General features: G+C 39.1%; 1 protein-coding gene across 1 annotated transcript; it reads left to right on the top strand.

The window, feature by feature from the left end:
- The first annotated feature begins 1,451 nt into the window (after window positions 1-1,451).
- Window positions 1,452-20,688, top strand: LOC117304498 (solute carrier family 2, facilitated glucose transporter member 10-like). The gene is made up of 14 exons (XM_033788997.1): window positions 1,452-1,755; window positions 3,096-3,252; window positions 3,784-3,900; window positions 4,010-4,116; window positions 6,700-6,783; window positions 8,581-8,684; window positions 9,681-9,876; window positions 10,291-10,377; window positions 11,390-11,500; window positions 12,736-12,852; window positions 14,728-15,364; window positions 16,012-16,134; window positions 19,286-19,418; window positions 20,428-20,688. The coding sequence occupies exons 2-14, from the start codon at window positions 3,114-3,116 to the stop codon at window positions 20,591-20,593; spliced, it is 2,121 nt and encodes a 706-aa protein (XP_033644888.1). The 5' UTR covers window positions 1,452-1,755; window positions 3,096-3,113; the 3' UTR covers window positions 20,594-20,688.
- The last annotated feature ends 356 nt before the right edge of the window (window positions 20,689-21,044 follow it).

The following is a 21,044-nucleotide window of genomic DNA, read 5'->3' as shown; positions in this document are numbered from 1 at the left end:
ATTTTGAGACCTCAGATTTAGAACTTGAGGTCTCGAAATCAACCATCTAACTGCACACAACTTATTGTGACAAGGGTGTTTTTTCTTTCATTATTATCTCGCAAGTTCGATGACGGATTTAGCTCAAATTTTCACAGGTTTGTTATTTTATGCATATGTTGGGATACACCAATTGTGAAGGCTAGTCTTTGACAATTACCAATAGTGTCCACTACCTTTAATTGAGTAAGAAGTTGAACTACTAGTGACTTTTGTGTTCATTTTCTTGAGTATGTGTTCATTAAACTTGGGTTTTGTCAGCGAGAGCAAATTACTCTCCTTAATTCACTTTCTTTAAGGAGAGCAATTTACAGCTCTCCTCGTGTTTAAAATGAAGGCCTGTGTTGTGCCACTACTCTATGAAAGGTAGACCAACCAACAAGGCGTCCCTATATAACTTCACTTAATAGATTGAATGGTCCCCAGATGGATAATGTAACACCCGTTTCAGACAGGTGCTAGAGAGTTGCGCCTAACCAAATTCTGAATTAAGAACATGAAAAGTTTTACGTCGGAAACACATTGCATGCAAGCCTGATTATCTTTTGTATAATATTTAAAACCTAAATGGCAGTTCAGTGCAACATGTCTTATTTGTAAATTGGTTTTTATATTATCAATAATGGATGTTTATTAATGCACAGTTTTGCACAGTTTAGTAATCCAGTACTTTTTTCTTACTTTGAATGGTCTCTGGGTGCACCCATAATTTGCATTTGGTAAATTTGATGTTAAAGAAATCCCAGAAGTGTCAGCATTTCATATCATACGTGTGTGAGATGAGTTTCTATACATTATAATAAATACAAACATATGTATTGCAAAATGTTTCATGCCCTCTCTCTTGATTTTTGTTCTTGTTCTGTAATCAGTAATATCTAATCATATGAGGGGATGGGGGATTTCTGATTTTTATTCTCTAGAAAAAAAACTGATAAAAACTAGCTGAGTAGGCCTTACCAAAGGAACAACCGAGTCTGAAATCAGAGGCAAGTTTGCATTTTCCTTTTTATAGTTGGCAACTTTGAAAATTCTAAAATAAGATGGATGTTAAAAGCAAATTTGCTAAAATGCATTTAAAGAACACAACCAAGTGCCACTTTAGAATTTGAACCCCCACACACCCCGATCAAAATAAAACACCAAAATTTGATGCTCTAAACCACTCGGCCATGACGGCCTAATAAATATGATGATACAGTTTTATTACCCTGAAAATAAAGAAGATTTTCAGATGGCCTATTTTTGTAAAAATTCTACTTTTCCCCTTCCTTAAATGCAAAACGGAGTCCCTTTAAAAGAGCGAGTCCCTTTAAGTGTCAAATGCGTTGGTATCCCAGCGTTGGTTATTGTTACACTAGCACTGGTACTAATGGGTATCTGACTACTTGTGTGTTCTTTCACAAAGTAGTAATTCATGTGTAAATAAAGTCAACATTGTAACGCATACGATGTATGCTGTACAGTATGTGTGTTACACATCCACAGTGTACAGCACAGAGAGAGCTACTTTTTTGCACTTTCACTACATTTAATATGCTGTGTAAGCAGTTTTAATTTTGTCTTTATGATCTACATTGCACCTCCATGCTTCCTTGCTCTGTTAACAGTACCACTACTAGCTGTGCCTTGAACGTTGCTGTTTGGCACACATCCATGAGAAGATAAGGGGTAATTTCAGACCGTTTGACTTGAGACTTTGAGGAGCTCTCGCTGGTAAGAATTGTCAATGTTATTGTTACTTTCTGAAGTTACTTTGATCATGGAGCAATTATTGCTCCATGTTTTGATCTACATCTACATCTATGTCGGTACTCATCAAAGCCTGTTCGGCATCTAGATTAGGAACGGGGGTGTGTGGTGCTTCCAGAATCCAGTGTGAGTAGTGGACACTAACAAAGTAGCAATGTGATCTTGCGTTTAAGTAATTTATTCAGGTGTAATTTTGATGGATAACTTTCCGTATGGCACCACCACTTTCTGGGACTCACTCATTTTTAGAAAAAGGGATATCTCATTGAGGTAAATTAGAGACTATATTATTTATTTCACATCGAATGAAAAAGTGGTGGCGCCATACGGAAACTTTTCCATTTTGATTTTGACAATCACCTGGTATAGACCTTATGGATTGACGTCATCCAGCCGCCATCTTTGAGGTCAAACGGTGACGAAACAATCGAAACGCACATAGATTGGCCAATGAACAACCTCCTTTTGACCTCAATGCGGGGGCGCCGTACTGAAGTGACGTCATGTGCATAAGGTCTATAATATTTTACGTGGCCTTAAAGGCCCTTATGTGGTTGGTCAATGATCCGGAACTGGTCCAACGACTCACTGAGTGTAATTTATCAGATATTTTTATATTATGTGTAATATTTAGTGAATAAGACAGAATAAGGTAGTGCTTTACTTTTAAACAACACAGTGACCTAGCCCAGGTTGGACTCCTCCGTTGCTAGTTGCTATAACGTAACCCTCCTGCCGACGCCACTGTCGGCAGGAGGGTTCCATAGCAACTACTCCGTTGCATACAACGTGAATGAGTCCAGGGTAAAAAGGTCCTTGATTGACCATTTTGAATAAAATTTACACATTTTTTTCATATTTACCTTGATGATGCTGATTCGAAGGGTGGGTTGCAAGTTGTCGGTTTTTATCCTTTGGATGACAATATTTGTGTTTTAAAACAAAATGGAAATCAATGTCTCCGTTTGACAAGTGTTGAATTCTTACTTGCTTGTAAAGACTTTTGTGCACTGATGTATACTGTACAAAATAATTTGTCATAATGTGGTGGGCGCAATCTTTGAAGCTGGCCCTTTTTTTTATTTGTACAAGCTGCAATTTTTTTACGGCACAAACTTTGTGGGGGCCGATCTACTCGGCACGCTCATTTATTACATCTCTTTTCATGACTGTGTGGTCCGTAGACCTGGTTGTAATATAAGTAATAAAAACAAGTTAATAACAGTTTATGTAAAAAAAGATAGGACAATGAACTATAAATAATTAACTATAAATAAACATGTTGATGTACATCAAATCCTAAGCACTTGGAGGTCTGAATAATGGAGGAACTGGAAGTTGCAGGGGATGAGATGGTGTCTTTGACCCATGCAGAGCGCAAGGCAGATGATACAACATGTTTCGTCGTTGTGGCTGCAATCATGTCTGCATTGGGAGGTATCCTCTTTGGCTATGATATAGGTAATTATAATAGTGCACAACTTCTGTATCATAGAGCACATAATGCAGGTATCTTAATGCACAACACAGAACATGAACAATCAAAATGAAATAATATAGGGCCTATTGAGCAAAAGTTGCAAAAATAAAGACTCAAACAAATATTATGAGTTTTTAAAGTCCCTTGAAAGTCTGACAAGAGTCAGCTTGACGAGCCTGAATGTTACGTCATGCCATAACAAAAGTGCAATGAAATGGACGTCTTTCACAATAGAACATGTAGAATTTTATGGGGAAAAGTAGTCCGAACAGGAATATATGGAGTAAATATATTAGACAGGAGATACTGATAGGCCATGAAGAGCTTTGAAAGTTATGAGATGTGCTTACAGTGATGAGATAATGTACAATGATGTGTGCACTCAAATAGATTCACCTACATATTCAGGTTTCACCTCTTCCTCCTTCTGACATTAATGATCTTTCCATCAGACCATTATTTGGAGAACTTGAATTGTTAGTTTTCTCACACTCGTTGCAACTTTCCCTCAGGTATTGTGTCTGGTGCCCTTCTTCAGTTAAGAGAGGAATTTGAGTTGTCCTGTCTACAACAAGAAATGGTCGTCAGTTCTCTTTTGGTGGGTGCTCTCATTGGAGCCTTATTTGGAGGTAAGTTACAAAGAGACACAATTTCCTTGTAAAATATTGGTGATGTTTTGTTTTTATTGTAAAAAGTGAAAAGCTGTCTCTAACTCTGTGGTTTTATATTTCTTCTCAGGGTTTCTAGTGGACTGGATCGGGCGTCGTTGGTCCATCATTATAAATACTGGAATCTTCATAACTGGGGCAGTCATACTAACCTGTGCTCCTATCTATGAAATACTTGTGAGTACAATGTAATGTTATTAACCTCTTGCACAATGGGCAGCGTACTTACAAACGCCTATGATGTCCGCCAGTTTGGGACTATAAATGTACAAAAAAGAATTGACTCCCAAAATGGTGGGCAAAGTTGGTCGACATGCATTGTGCTGCAAGGTACTTTCTGCATTCTACAATGGGTAGTTATACTTGGATCATGTAATAAGCAGTATTTACAGACATTTTTTAAGCACCTGCTATATACAACATGGAGGCAACAAAGGCGTTTGCCTCCATGGCCCTGGTCATTGCCTTGGTGCCCTTGAAATGCTAACAGTAGAATTTTACAATATCCTAATCGGTGCCCTTTACCAAGGAGAAAATGCCTTGGTGTCCTTGCCCTTTCAAAAACGAAGCATACAGGCCTGTGACATTGAACACACTTTTTTGACCTTATTTTCGTCTTGTGAGTTGAATTTGTGTCTGAATTGCCGGCTACAGCTAGATGTCCGCGTCATCATGCATTGAGGTATAGGAGGTCCTTAGCAACACCCTTAGCAACAGCCGTAGTCATAGCTGTGTAGACGGCAACTCAAATAGGGCCTAAATACCTGTAGAGCTGTGGGTCATGACAAGTGTACAATACAATGTACTCATCTAGAACTTTGTAGATGTTGTAGATGTTGCAGTCTGTGCAGGCCATACAGCCCTCATACTTTTTCTTGTAATTGGCAAGGTAGGTTTCTCTTCGTAGAGGGCACTGTAGGAGGGCAATGTGAATTCCTAAAGGAATATTTCAAGGGCACCATTATTATAATTAACATTCGGAAATGAGACTATTGTCCAGCATATTATTAGCTGTTCCGACCTACCGTCGGATTGTTTTCGTTGAGATTTTTATTACTTTTATTATTATTATTATTATTCTTTGTTTCCACCTAAAACCCCATAGCGTTTGTACAGCGTTTTTGTTTAGGCCCCTACTCCTAAAGTATTAGGATAAAAGAGTTAAATCATATATCAAATTGAAGCTTAGAACATAAGCTTTACTCTAATAAAAAAGTGTTAAAATTCTTAATTAATTAACTACGTGGTCTTCATTTGAATTTTTAATTTGTAAACTTGATGCAGTCACTTTCATGTTATTGTGAAACATTCTCTTTGGTAATACAACACAGTATGTACCTCAATGAGTTGTTGACTTCTTGAGAGGAGTCTATACTATTTTGTTTTCTACCCGCGTTCTGGACACATTACTCTGTACACGCACAAAGTACGGAGGTGCGTTAAATTTGTCCTTGTTTTTCTAACCGCGTTCTGGACCAATTACTCTGTGCATGGGTTTTCGTTAAAACGAACGTGCGTAATTAGATAGGGGTTTTTGACGACATTGACGTCGTCGCCAAAAACCCCTAAAGGCATCTAAAACTACATTTCAACCCTACTTAATAGTTGTAGGCGTTAGCAGTTCATATTCAGTGACAATGGTCGCAAAATCATGAAAAAAGAATTATTTCGCCGGATCATAATCCCCTCTGTTGATGCACACATGTAAAAACCCACCAATTTTACATCGTTCCCTTCTAGCCTAGTGGTCATCAGTCGCGACTACACATCTGACAATTGCGAGTTCGAATCTCCGTCCGGAATCAATATTTTTTTATCCCCCAAAACTAAAATAAAAATTCTTTTTGTAATATTTAAGTTTGATTCTTATCTTTATATCGATAGTGTTGCCTTTTCTTTTTCTCAAATGTTAGCCCAACATAACCTGTGTGCATGCATGACTCGATGAGGTTTCAAAACACAGTAAGCGACAAGTGGTGATCATAAGCGCAGAGTTTGGTGGTTAAGAGTTCTGTGAAATCAACTTGTACTAGATCAAACATCAAACCACCGACCAAAAAAATGTTAAAGTTCGTAATTAATTAACCACGTGACCCACATTTACATATTTAATTGGGAAATCTTTGTAGCACCATATCTCAAGAAGTACACGGCCGTTTAACAGACTGTTTGTAGTTATAGACTCCTTGGGGATTGGAGATTAGATTAATTTTGAAAAACCGTGACCTCAAGTTGACCTCTACTTCCGGATCAACCGGAAGTGGTACCATATCTCAAGTACTGTACAACCGATTTTCAAACTTTTTTTCAGTTTTAGACCCCTAAAGCGTTAAAAATAAACTTTGAAAAACCGTGACCTCAAGTTGACCTCTACTTTCGGGTCAACTGGAAGTGGGACCATATCTCAAGAAGTACACGGCCGATTTTTAGACTGTTGGTAGTTTTAGACTCCTTGGGGATTAGAGATAAATTGCAAAAAAAACGTGACCTCAACTTGACCTCTACTTCCGGGTCAACCCAAAGTGGGACAATATCGATTTTGAAACTTTTTTCAGTTAGGGTTACATTGGAGATTAGCCTTATGTTACCGTGACTCCATGTCGACCTCTATGTCCAGGTGAACAGGAAGTGGCACCATAACTCAAAACACTATTGAACATGTTCAAACTTTTTTTCAGTGATAGACTCCAAAAGAACACGGAACAGCTTTGTGTTTGTTCACAAACACCTAATGTCTAGTTTGGTTTTATTGCTTTTCAGATTCTCGGTCGCTTGATCGTTGGATTTGCTGTTTCATTGTCGGCCATAGCAGAATGCATCTACATCTCAGAAATCTCCCCATCGGTAATTTATTTTCCCTATTTCAATCAAACCTATGAGTTTTGTTTTTACCCAAATGACTGCGCATACCAAGGCTCTCATCTTGAAGTTGCTGTGGGCCTTGTGATGTAAGGCGATCTCTCATTAATCTCTCACCTTTCAATTCATAAAAATATTCCCACCATTGCACTCATGAGCACTTATCATTTGTATAGGGTGTCATGGCCGAGACCATAAGAGCACCGAATGGTTCAGCAGAGTGTGGTTTTGAATCCCGGTCGTGACACTTGTGTCCCTGAGCAAGACACTTAACTATAATTGCTTCTCTCCACCCAGGGGTAAATGGGTGATGGCAGAGATGGTTCTTGTGATTTGTTTAGCCGAGTAGCGCATATAATTGTCGCACAGGCTGTATACTCCCCAGGGAGTTGAGATGGTTTAAGGAATGATTTAAAGCCCAGTGACCAGTAATAATGTCGGAAGCACCTTCAGAAGCCCTTGGGTGTGAAAAGCACTATATAAAAACTGGTTATTATTGTTATTATTAAAATATTATTCTCCCCTTTCTGCCTTGATTTAAGTGGAAGGTTAACAAATGGCTGCATCATTCTTGAAGATTATTGCCTGATACCATTAGCTGTGCAATACTGAATCAATCAAAGTATAAAGCAAAACAAGGGGATGTATTTTTGAGGGTTTGGATCCAGAATGAGTTTAAGTAAACTGAAACTATTCTTGTTTCCCTTGTTAATTCACAAGTATTCCAGATACTCGTGAGGAGAAACTTAAATATTGTTTTTGGAAGAAATCGTTAATATCCAACCATCAACTTTTCAAAGATATTGTTAAAATCATCAGAGTGGAATGCAACCGCTAACTGACTAATGCTCTCATAGACTGTGCAAGTCTCACGCATATTCAAACTTGAGTGAATAAGTTGGTCCCAACCATAATGAGTTTCACGTGTGCACGATTTTTGTTTTTTTAAATACTTGAGCTAACGTAGTTTATGGCTATCAAAATTGTACCATTTTGTTGGCAAAGGTCAAATTTTGCCATGAACTGTAACAAGATAAATTATAATAATTTTGGAGTGCCATGAGATTAGATTAGATTAGATTAAATTTATTTATTCTGCCAACATTAAAAAGTTAAAAACCAAACGCATCAGAAATTGTAGTGCACTTCGAGCTCTCTAGACTTTACAATCACAAAATGAGCATCACAAGTGACGGATTGGAGCATCATATAAGAAGCCACTGGTTGTAATGTTAAGGGTCTATGTGCTTTTTTCTAACACAAAACACAATGTCCACTAATTTACATTAAACTTACACAGTTTGAAGATAATGATAGTAGAAAGCTTCCCTTAAAATATTAGTAACTGAGGTGCTGTAGTTTTTGAGATATGAGTAAAACAATGTCACAAAAATAATTTTCGTCTCAGTTTTAGCATGTACATGTACATGTAAAAGCGTATTAACCTGTTATGGTGGTATAATACCATAATTGGTTAAAACATTTTTACATGCTAAAATAATTTTCGTCTCACTGAGACGAAAATTATTGTGTGACTTGTTTTGCTCATTTCTCAAAAACTACAGCACCTCAGTAAGTAATATTTGAAGGGAAGCTTTCTACATTATCTTCAAACCGTGTAAATTCAATGTAAATCTATGGACATTTTGAAAAAGTACCCAAATCTTTTAACAGTCGAGTCAAACTCAAGCCAAAGCCATAACCATTGTTTTACACTACACATACACATGTAGGCATGTCATACCATCCTTCTTCTCATGCTTCCATTGATTGCTTTAACAGACAAAGCGAGGTCAGTTAGTGTGTGTGAATGAAGTTGGAATTACCCTAGGTATCCTCGTAGCGTATCTTGTCAACTTCTTCTTAATATCAGTGCCATCAGGATGGTAAGTAACTCATTCATTCATTCGGTTTTATTGTCACACTTATACATAAAACAATATAAAGTGGAATTCACTTTGGATTTGCGAATCTAAAAACATTAAAATTACAATTCATCATTCATGCAGTCAGGCCCTTTTGAAATGTGTACTATGTTTGAACAGTTTTGACGATTTGACCTGGGCCCAATTTCATGGAGCTGCTTAGCACACAAATTTGCTTAGCATGAAATTTCTACCTTGATGAAAACAGGATTACCAACCAAATTTTCATTTATTGCATGTTGCTCTTTACTGGTATTCAGCTGTTGTTTGCTTGTCCTGAAAATCACATGGAAACTTGGTTGGCAATCCGGTTTTTATCAAGGAAGAAATCTCATGCTAAGCAAATTTTTGTGCTTAGCAGCTCTATGAAATTGGGCCCTGCTTATAAATCCTTAAGTTATACAGTTTTGTGTTACAGTAATGCACCTCCATGTAATCAAATACCACAATCACATTCATTGCATTTGCGTGTTCTAATACTTTTAAGTAGCAGGATTTGGTAAAAGGGTGTAAACATTTTCTGAAAATTTAAAATTTTGGTGTTCAATTTCTTCCGTTACAATTTTATGTAAACAAAAAAACATAAGACATGTTGCCCAAATTTAAAACAAGGTTGCCGAAAGACGCCCAGACACTCATGGCTAACACTACAGTATGTTTAACATTTTTTGTATAGTCACATGTATATGTAGGTCAGCGGTTTGAATTTGTGGCACAAAATTTAAGGTACATGCTATAAACCACAAGGAAAACTGACTGGATAAATGTCAATACATTTTTGGGGTTGAATGAAGTGACTAGAGCAGGTTTTGAACCTGCAACTTCCGGATTAACAAGCCGGTGCTCTACTAACAGAGCTATCTATAGCCCTATAGTGGCGGTCTCCCCATTCAATTTGTTTGGGGAGTGCCAGTCAGAAGTCATTCAACCTGTAACTGTTGGCTCTATTATTTACAGGCGGTATATGTTTGGTCTATCAATATTGCCAGCTGTTATCCAAGGGGTTGGAATGTTCTTACTCCCTCCGAGCCCACGGTTCCTGATGCAGAAAGGGAAAGAGTCACAGGCGAGAACGGTTTTGCAGAAACTCAGAGGCACTGAGCTCATCGAGGGGGAACTGAGTGTCATTAGAAACTCATTACTCACAGAACTGGTTAGTAATAAGAAAACGGAACTCTGCCGGGAAATGTGTTGCTATTTAAGACTTTGTTTCTTTTATTTTTGACAATTCAAAGATCTCCAATAAATGTACTCTCTCAAAAACTAGTGTGCAACCAGTGTTGTAGCTAGACCAATTTTAGTGGTCGGACTCTAAATCCAATTTAGTCCATCCACCAAGGGTGAGCGTTTCAACAAAGTTATTGATGTTATGGGGCCATCATTGCTGAAGTGAAATCTGAGGGAAATCTGTGCTGGGCAGCACATTGTATTTTGCTCAGAGTGCTGAGCGAAATGTGTTAGTACCATCTTTTTATTTTGTGTTGCATGTAAAGAATTGAGTTGCAATGAATGTACTCTTATTACAGTCAGCTGAATTAAATTGAATTAAATTGAATTGTCTTTGAAGGACTACAGAGTGTGGGATGTTCTGAGTACCGTGAACAACATGAGAGGGCGCTTTCTTATTGGTGCTGGACTAGTTTTTTTTCAGCAGGTATGTCTTTCTGTTTATTTGTTCAAAAGATGATCCCCCCAAAAGCAGATTCCTCTGTGTTTTCTCCCAGTTTCATCCTCATTCTCAAATAATAATGATTTGCTGTGGGTGTCATCATGGTCATGGCCGAGCGGATAAGAGCACCGAACTCAAGCTCTGGTGTTTCTGTTCAGCAGAGTGTTGGTTTGAGTCCCGATTGTGACACATGTGTCCTTGAGCTAGACAATTAACAGCAATATCTTCTCTCTACCCAGGGGTCAATAGATACCTGTGAGGGCAGAGATGGTTCTTGTGATAGCTTAGTAGCGCGTATGTGTTGTACAGCTGTATACTCCCCAGGGAGCTGAGATTGCACAGTGACCAGAAACCTAATGTTGGAAGTGCTTTGAGACGCCCTTTGGGTGTATAAAGTGCTATTTTAAAACCAATTATTATTAATTAATAATAACCCGTTTTTATATAGCGCTTTTCACACCTGAGGGCTTCTCAAAGCGCTTCCAACATTATTACCCCTGGTCACAGGGCCTTAAATCATTCCTTAAACCATCTCAACTCCCTGGGAAGTGTACAGCCTGTGCGACAATTATATACGCTACTTGGCTAAATCAATCACAAGAACCATCTCAGCCCTCACAGGTACCCATTTACCCCTGGGTGGAGAGAAGCAATTATAGTTAAGAATCTTGCTCAGGGACACAAGTGTCACGACCGGGACTTGGATGTTATAGGCCTGTAAAACAAATAATAGATGTTTTGCATCCCTGCAATGGAGAGACTATTTTCCATTCATTGAAAGATGGAATTGTACCATTCAACTGTGGTTTTAACCTCACTGAATCTTACATATTTCACTTCATGGAAATCTTCTCATCACTCATAAACATTCATTATTTATGAAACATTCCTGGTTTTCAATAACAAACGGTGTCGTTATTATTTAGTCGATTACATTAAAAACATGAGAACGTCATGCAAAGCATAATCTCACTTGCATTGTTTTTGTTTGTTTCAGTTCACTGGCCAGACCAATGTGTTATACTATGCACCAACAATCTTCAAATCTCTCGGTTTTGAGAGTAACACTGCTGCTACTTTAGCAACAGTTGGACTTGGAATAGTTAAGGTAAGCTGTATTTATATATTGAAAATAATAAACCACAAGTGAATCTGGTTAGTAAATTTGAAATGATTTGGGGTTGAGCAAAAAGAAATAGATGAGAACGGGATTTCAACCAATGACCTCCGTATTAGTGTACTGTCACTCTACCAACTGAGCTATCTAGCTATCTATGTTGGCAGTCTCCCTATGTTGTCAATATCTTTGTTCAGGGGTGCAAGCCAGAAACCATACAATCATTAACTGACGTGTAGCCAGAGATCATACGCAAGTTTATGATCAAACCTGGGAAGCGGCAGCCAGGGGATCACCACAAGGGGATGCAACTTTTCATCTCAGATATCAAATAATACCACAAATGAAATGCATTACAACTGTTAAGACATACAGCTACATGTACATGTAAGGCTTCTTGTTTATTTATAAAATGCATCGTCACCCCTTGGTGGCAGCATTTTGGGAGTCAGATTTAATGTGTGTTATTACGTGATGGGATTGGGTTTAGCTCAGTTGTTTCTGTACCTTTATTGACCTTGGTTGGAATCCCATAGCAGACCGGAGCCTTGCTTGTGGATTGGGTTTTTAGTTCCTACCTGATTGCGTTGGTTTTTACTATTGGGGTTTTCCCCCCATAAAACTGAACATTTATTCTTGTTTCCTTTTCATCCTGTTATTGGTGCCAATTGTAACCGTTTGAATACAAATAAGTTTATGTAAATAAGTAGATAAATTAGTATCTAAATTTAATTTTGATGCGAACCATATCTGTATGCCATTTGGGGTTGATAATGGGTCACCATAGACCTTATCGCAAATACTTGGTACGTGTGCATTAGGCATGGAACGAGGTGCATGCTGGTCAAGCTAGCGATCAAGTACTTGGTACGTGTGCATTAGGCATGGAACGAGGTGCATGCTGGTCAAGCTAGCGATCAAGTACTTGGTACGTGTGCATTAGGCATGGAACGAGGTGCATGCTGGTCAAGCTAGCGATCAAGTTTGATTGCTAGCTAGACCAGCATGCACCTTATTCAACAGTTAATGCTTGAGGTATTTACGAAAAGGTCTATGCGCAAGGTGTTGAGCTCTGCATGGGAGGTCGGTGCAAGGAGTCTAATCGTTAAAAAGAACAATTACTGGGAAAAATTGCTGGATGACATGGGTGCTTTACTCGGAGTTACCAAACCAAATATTTACCTTTCCCTAATAAAAATTAACAATTGTTCTTATTCCATCTTTAGGTGGTGACGACATTTATGTGTCTTTGTTTTGTGGACAAGGCAGGAAGACGCCATTTTCTCCTGGTTGGAGCTGGAATCATGACTGTCATTATATTCACTCTTGGTATTGTCACCCAGGTACAACAACTTTGACCCTCTATATCAGTCAGCATAAGCTTGAAAATAACCTGGCGCTGCGGCGCTATTTGCGCTTGGTCCACACTTAAAAGCCCTGTGACCCTTTATTTCTACAACGCTTCCAGCGCTTATAATAAAAACGTTGGCCATTCTTACGAGAACCATTTTCCCCAATATTTCGGTGTCAAATGATTGTCTTCTTTGAAATATCACTGAATCCTTCTGGGCTAGTCCTTTGTTTGCTCACCCAGTATTTCGGATGGTCTTGAAATCAACCATCCCAAAGCACACCACTTCGTGTGACAAGGGTGTTTTTTCTTTCATTTTTATCTCGCAATTTTGATGACCGATTGAGCTCACATTTTCACAGGTTTGTTATTTTATGCACATGTTGAGATACAGCAAGTGAGAAGACTGGTCTTTGACAATCACCAATAGTGTCCAGTGTCTTTAATGTTACATGACCTAAAACAAACTTGTTGTAGGCCCTATTTATAGCAGAGCAGGCCATGGCCTCTGTTGCTTTCTACCGCTGCATACATGTTTGATCACTCCTGGTTTTGCCTTCTACCGCTGCATACATGTATGATCACTCCTGGTTTTGCCTTCTATCGCTGCATACATGTATGATCACTCCTGGTTTTGCCTTCTACCGCTGCATACATGTATGATCACTCCTGGTTTTGCCTTCTATCGCTGCATACATGTATGATCACTCCTGGTTTTGCCTTCTACCGCTGCATACATGTATGATCACTCCTGGTTTTGCCTTCTATCGCTGCATACATGTATGATCACTCCTGGTTTTGCCTTCTATCGCTGCATACATGTATGATCACTCCTGGTTTTGCCTTCTACCGCTGCATACATGTATGATCACTCCTGGTTTTGCCTTCTATCGCTGCATACATGTATGATCACTCCTGGTTTTGCCTTCTATCGCTGCATACATGTATGATCACTCCTGGTTTTGCCTTCTACCGCTGCATACATGTATGATCACTCCTGGTTTTGCCTTCTATCGCTGCATGCATGTATGATCACTCCTGGTTTTGCCTTCTACCGCTGCATACATGTATGTGTCTCCTGGATTTGCCTTCTACCGCTGCATACATGTATGATCACTCCTGGTTTTGCCTTCTATCGCTGCATACATGTATGATCACTCCTTGTTTTGTCACCGAGGTACAATTTTGACCCTCTAAATCTGATATAAAAAAACAATTTTTTTTTATTTTACTTCTCTAACAAATCAGATTTTTGTCAGAACAATTGTGTACATTAGCCAGATATATAGTTGTCTGTTTCCCAAGGGCATCCACAGGGAACAATGGCCGGCCCTTTCACTACTAGGATTGTCTACCCCTGATCTACCCCAGCAAACCGACATACCCTAGGGAATAGCCACCCCTGCTGTGTGGTAGGGGTGAGCAGTAAAACCCTTGGGTAATCTTAAAACAGGCAGCCGGAACCCGTGGACTAGGGACCTGGGGATTTCATCTGCGGGGACAGTGTGAAAGTGCATCAGGGGTAACAGTTGGGTAAAAAGCTTTCCCAGGGATAAGAGATATACATGAACAATGTGAAAAGGGCATAATAATTATGCATGACGTCACAATTCTAACCCAAAACAAGGCCATAGGCGCAGCCACTCCAAGTGGCTGGTACTAGTGTTGGCGTGACGTGCGCCTATGGCCTCATTTTTGGTAAGAATTGTGACGTCATGCATGAATATTAAGAGAGGCGTCTATGTAAACATGTGTCCTAAACTGACTTGCCACATTGTACACGATATGAGTGTAAGTTTTCTCATCTTTCTGAATTCTGAATAAAACTACATTGAATAAAACTTTGTTTATTATTTTGAATTGTCAGGTCTCTCTCCCCTCTACGACTAAGAGGACCTGCTTTATGAACCTCTCAGAGGAGAATCTAACAACTGTTGTCATGTCTCAAATGCAAGATACATCCCGTCTGGACAGATCGGTAAACCAAATGGACCTCAGTTTGCTGAGAATTCCTGACTCGGTAGTAAAGGAAATGTCTAGAAGCTCACCAGAACTCCTAAGCATTGTTGGATCAATAAGCAAAGGTTATTTTAAAGAGACAAGAAGAGACAGAGTTAAACGGGAGGCAATTCAAGAGTCCACATCCAGTAGTACAAAAGTGACCTTATCATTGATGGATCCTGGAGTTCAAAGGTCAACATCAAGTAGTACAAAAGTGACCTTATCACCGTTGGTAACAGGAGGGGGACTTTTGACAGGGATGACTGTACCTGAGCAACCAAGCTGGACTAAGAAAGGAAATCTCTATACAACTGCTGCTTTAAGCCAAGTCAGTGATAGAACTTCACCACATGAATCTGGCAGTGCATTAATGACAACATTAAAGCCCGAGTCTACAAGTACTGGTGGTGTGTCTATGGAGGATGGACCTGGATTGGCGCAGATAGTTGCAGTTATCTCATTGACCTTGTATGTCGGAGCATATTCATATGGATTTGGACCAGGTAAGCATATTTCTTTCCATGTTCTGTAAAATGTTGTTAAGTTTACTCATTGACCGTTACTCCTGGTGTGGCAGGAGACTTCTGTCCCCCTGAAGATTCTGCCCCCGGTACGGTGAACTGTGTATCAATTTTTCTTTTGAATCAACCTCCAGCCCATGAGTAAAAAACAAATATCATAGTAGCAGTAATCAGACAAATGGTGTTAAAATCAGAACCTCTCAGTTGGTCTTCTATCGACATCATCTATTGACCTAAATGAAAACCATTCTAGATTCCTGCGCAATAACAGCGTGAACTGAAAATAATACATATTTACAGCGTGCTCTTATACCAGTGGGCCTCAATGCGCAAAAGAATGGTGCGTTATGCACCATTGTATAATAACTATACAGCACAAAAACCCCATCAAATAAACATGTGACCAGTTGGCGCTCTTACCTTGTGTTGTCCAGACGAACAAAACCAAATACACAATGGATCCAACATCAATCTTCCCGAGAACTAATCATATATGTCTAACTAATCACCACAATGTGCAAAAAAAAAACCTCTTGAATTTCATCCAATTTGCCTGTTCAAAACAAGCACATGTATCATGAAAAAACACAGTGAGAAAGTATTTTGTATGTTTTTTTTCTTCTTTTCAGTCGGCTGGCTGGTTTTAAGTGAAATCTTCCCTGCTGGTATACGGGGTCGTGCGAGTTCCCTGGCATCCATTTTTAACTGGGGCACCAACGTTGTCGTCTCACTAACATTCCTGGATGTTATAAGTAAGTCATATCATTTTTTTCCATTTTTTTTTTCAACAAAACCTCAAAAAATGGAGAAGATAAAAATAGATAGCTCAGTTGGTAGAGCGCCGGCACGTTAATCCGGAGGTCGTTGGTTCGAATCCCACTCTAGTCAATTCTTTGTTCAACCCCAAAAATCATTTACAAATTTACCCAGTCAGTTTCCCTTGTGGTTTATATTGATATCTGAAACAAAAAGTCGCATCCCCTTCAGGTGATCCCCTAGCTGCCGCTTCCCAGGTTGTATCGTAATTTGGGTGTGATCCCTGGCTACACGGCAGTTAACGGTTGTATGGCTTCTGACTGGCACCCCCGAACAAAGATATTGACAAAATAGGGACACCGCCAATATAGGGCTAGATAGCTCAGTTGGTAGAGCGCCGGCACGTTAATCCGGAGGTCGTTGGTTCGAATCCCACTCTAGTCAATTCTTTGTTCAACCCCAAAAATCATTTACAAATTTACCCAGTCAGTTTCCCTTGTGGTTTATATTGATATCTGAAACAAAAAGTCGCATCCCCTTCAGGTGATCCCCTAGCTGCCGCTTCCCAGGTTGTATCGTAATTTGGGTGTGATCCCTGGCTACACGGCAGTTAACGGTTGTATGGCTTCTGACTGGCACCCCCGAACAAAGATATTGACAAAATAGGGACACCGCCAATATAGGGCTAGATAGCTCAGTTGGTAGAGCGCCGGCACGTTAATCCGGAGGTCGTTGGTTCGAATCCCACTCTAGTCAATTCTTTGTTCAACCCCAAAAATCATTTACAAATTTACCCAGTCAGTTTCCCTTGTGGTTTATATTGATAAGATAAAAATACATAACATTTTACAATTAAAGGTATATAGATACATAAACACGTGTTTAAAGAAATAGGATAACCTCAACAGTCATGGATGACCCCCAGACCATCTTGACAAAGTATGAAACAAAAGGATTTTCAGAACGATCTGAGCAGCTGAAATGTAAACATTAATGTTAACAAGGTTATATCTGGAAGAAAAACTACATTGACTATTGCAAAATAAAATGTTAAACCATATATTTGTATAGTTCAAGGAGGTCTGGGAAATATATTTAAACAATCAATCTAATTGCAACAACCAAGATTACATAAAAAATATGAGAAGTTTATTAATTTGAAGGTGTTAATAACCCATTGGGAGTAGCAGACAGATGTTCATTTAACCCATTGGGAGTAGCAGACAGATGTTCATTTAACCCATTGGGAGTAGCAGACAGATGTTCATTTAACCCATTGGGAGTAGCAGACAGATGTTCATTTAACCCATTGGGAGTAGCAGACAGATGTTCATTTAACCCATTGGGAGTAGCAGACAGATGTTCATTTAACCCATTGGGAGTAGCAGACAGATGTTCATTTAAAGGGAAGGTACATCACTTGGTAATCACTCTTAAATTTGTGCCAATTAAGACTTACTTGGTTAGTTCAGAGTACAACAGCTTTCCATAGTATAAAGCCTTTTGAGAATTATTTCACTTTCAAGTAATGATTTAGTTATGGAAAAAGATATCAGTTTTTATCCCCAAAATTTGAATCTTAGAAATGCTACTGTCACATACGTTTTTCTCAGATTTGGGGTTTGACTCCTTGTCATGACACTTGAGTAAAGCACTTAAAGGCAGTGGACACAATTGGTAACAAGTAATGGGGAGCTGTTGATTGTATAAAACATTGTGAGAAACGGCTCCCTCTGAAGTAATGTAGTTTTCGAGAAAGAAGTAATTTTCCATGAATTTGATTTTGAGACCTCAGATTTAGAATTTGAGGTCTCGAAATCAAGCATCTGAAAGCACACTTCTTTTGACAAGGGTGTTTTTCTTCCATTATTCTCTCGCAAATTCGACGACCAATTGAGTTCAAATTTTCACAGGTTTAATATTTTGTGCATATGTTGAGATGCACCAAGTGTGAAGACTTACTGTCATTCATAATTGCTTTGTAAAAAGTTGGGAAGGTATTGCTCCTAGTGGATGTTTCCCATGCCTACATTGTACATACATCCTTACGGACTGTGAAAGGGCCCAAAGGGTAAATTGGCAACTTGGTGGTTGATTTGGGCCGATAGCCCAAATCAGTTAAATGTAGGTAGCAATCACACCTTGAAGTGGCCCTCCGGCCTTGTTGTCAAGGTGATCTCTCATTAAAATAAATACAATTAGTATGCAGGCTTGCTTTTAGATTCCTCCAAACACCACAATTCAATCAACAGATTTCTGTCTCTTTAGGCTTGGAGGATTTGAATGGCAGTGAGCACTGTAAAGAGAGCGTTTGCATCCTGGATTGATTGATTCAGTGACTACTGAGTGATGGGCTAACTGCTAGCTTGCATGATTACTTGAACTATACTTTCCTTAATGACTGACTGGTTGCTGTGATTGCTTTCTTGCTCAATAAAGGCACTAGACACTATTGGTAGATACTCAAAACTGTTGTTAGCATAAACACTTGCTTGGTAACAAGCAATGGAGAGCTGTTGATAATATAAAACATAGTGAGAAACAGCTCCCTGTAAAGAAAGAGGTACTTTCTCACCAAACAATAAAAGACTTAAGGCCTGAAGCCTTTATTAGGCATCTGAAAGCACACAAATTTGTGCAAGGGTGTGTTTTCTTTCATTATTGCAACTTCGATAACCAATTGAGTCCAAATTTTCACAGATTTGTTAATAATAATAACAAAAATAACAACCGCATTTCCATAGCGCTGAACACCTCCAAAAGAAAGTCTTTAAGTGCTCAGAGGAAACATAAGAGTAATTATGTATATTGATGATTTGAATAGATATTTTTTGAGAAGAGTCTTGAAACTTGAGATCGTGGTCGCTTGTTTGATGTGTAGAGGGAGATTGTTCCATAAGTGAGGAGCAGCAAACTGATAACTGCGTTGACCATATGCTTTGGTGGCAACTTTAGGGATAACGAGGGTGTCTTTGTTAGCAGAACGGAGGTTTCTAGTAGGATTGTATGGAGTATGGTGTATTGTTGTTTAATGCATGTTTGGATACGCACCAAGTGAGAATACTGGTCTCAATTACTGAAAGTGTCAGTGTCTTTAACTGATTGAATGCCCGGTAATTGCATGACTGTTTTATCCTCTTCTCTTAGATGGTATTGGCCCATCCTGGACCTTCCTATTATATGGTGCAATATGTGCAGTTTCCTTCATCTTTATTTACCTCATCGTCCCAGAGACCAAAAACAGATCTTTAGAGCAGATATCAGCCGAGCTCAACAAAAAGTAAGAGTAACATCGATTCAATTTTTACCTTCAAGTTCTGGGCCCAATCTCTGCCTTAACGGAAAACACTGCTTTTATCCTGCAATGGATACATTAAGCAGTGAATAAATAGTACGCATAATATGAATAATGTCTACATGTAACCTATACTGTGCCTTTTATTGGACTCCCATTTGCTGCATGGCTGAGTTACTGTTAAGTTTTCAAACTATACTCGCTAAACTGTGTTTTAACTCCTATGAAGATGGTGCATTGCATGAACAATGCGTGTTATTGAGTTGCTGCAAGACAAACCTACAAGAACTCTTTATATCAATATAAGTTATCAATATAACTGGCGGCTTGCCGCCAGGAAATCTTGGTAGTCTAGCATTTCAGAATATAATGCAGGAGTCATAGGTTTGAAACCCTCCAGAAGAGGTACCGTATATTAGATCTGAAAAGAACTGTTCTGCTTATTACGTACTACTACATAGGTAGGAGGTATATGTACATTGTAGGAGGTAGGACCGGACTAATTTTGTGCGCTTAGTGGTTCAAGGGGACTTTTTGTTATTAACTTCACTGCTGCGGAGTGAGTTCTAAACATGCTTTAAGCATACAAGGTACACACCAAGTTACATGGCTCTTTTCAACTTGCTATTGTCTATTGGTGTTTTTGTTGTTTTTTGTTTTGACAATGACTAGAGAAAAATAGTAGAAATGTTGAGACCCCCCCTCGAACCACAGATCCCCCTCGAACCACAAAGTAAATATTTTTAGTCCTGGCCGATTTCCTACCTCCTGCCCATTACGTAAAAGCAGTACAGTTCTTTTCAGAACTAAGTAGTCTCCCTAACACTGAAATCTACTCAGCGGCAATAGAAAAGTAGACATGTTTATACACATCATGGTGTCACTGCAAACTGAAATATACATTGAAACCTCAATGCTCACCATGCAATGCCTCAAAGTCCATGTCTGTTGTCGTTTTTTTTCAAATGAGACTTCTCTATGCTTTTGTCTACAGGTCCCACATGACAGGGCTTTCTGGACACAGCTGTTTTAAACGGCTTGGTTCATGTTTACAGTGTTGCCATGAGAACACACATCAGAGACTACCACACTCAGACTCCTTTACAGATGTTAACATCGGAGTGGATGAAGGAGTGTGTGAGAATACCACAGAAAACTGACGCACTGGAAGGTAGAAAGTCAAGGTTCTCTTTGCTCTTCAAGAAAAACAGCTTTAATAAGGGAATAAAAGGGTAGCGACGAGTTCTTAAACTGCCTTTTATAACAAGCAGGGTCGTGGCCGTGACCCTGCAAGGTTTTAAATGGCAGCTTAAGAGCGAGTCACTACTCTTTTATTCCCATTCATTCAAAACCTTTTTGGTTAAAATACATAGTAAAGTATGAAACTCTGTAAAACTTATACATTTTCCAACGTCCTTGAGCTCTGGACGTGTGTTGCATTTTTATGACTGGGACAGTTTTTGGATATGCATTCGTGCGCGTAGTAGTCCGAAACAACCGGTTATAAATAGCTCCAGCTGGTCATTATCGACCGTTTAAACACCCCCACGTGAGGCGCTCTCCACCATCTAGTGTGACAATTGCGCTTCATATTTCATAAACATAATATTG

Source organism: Asterias rubens, chromosome 21 (assembly GCF_902459465.1).
Source record: "Asterias rubens chromosome 21, eAstRub1.3, whole genome shotgun sequence".
Lineage (NCBI taxonomy): Eukaryota > Metazoa > Echinodermata > Asteroidea > Forcipulatida > Asteriidae > Asterias > Asterias rubens.
Note: the sequence above shows the minus strand (reverse complement) of the source record. Positions and strands in the feature narration are given on the sequence as shown.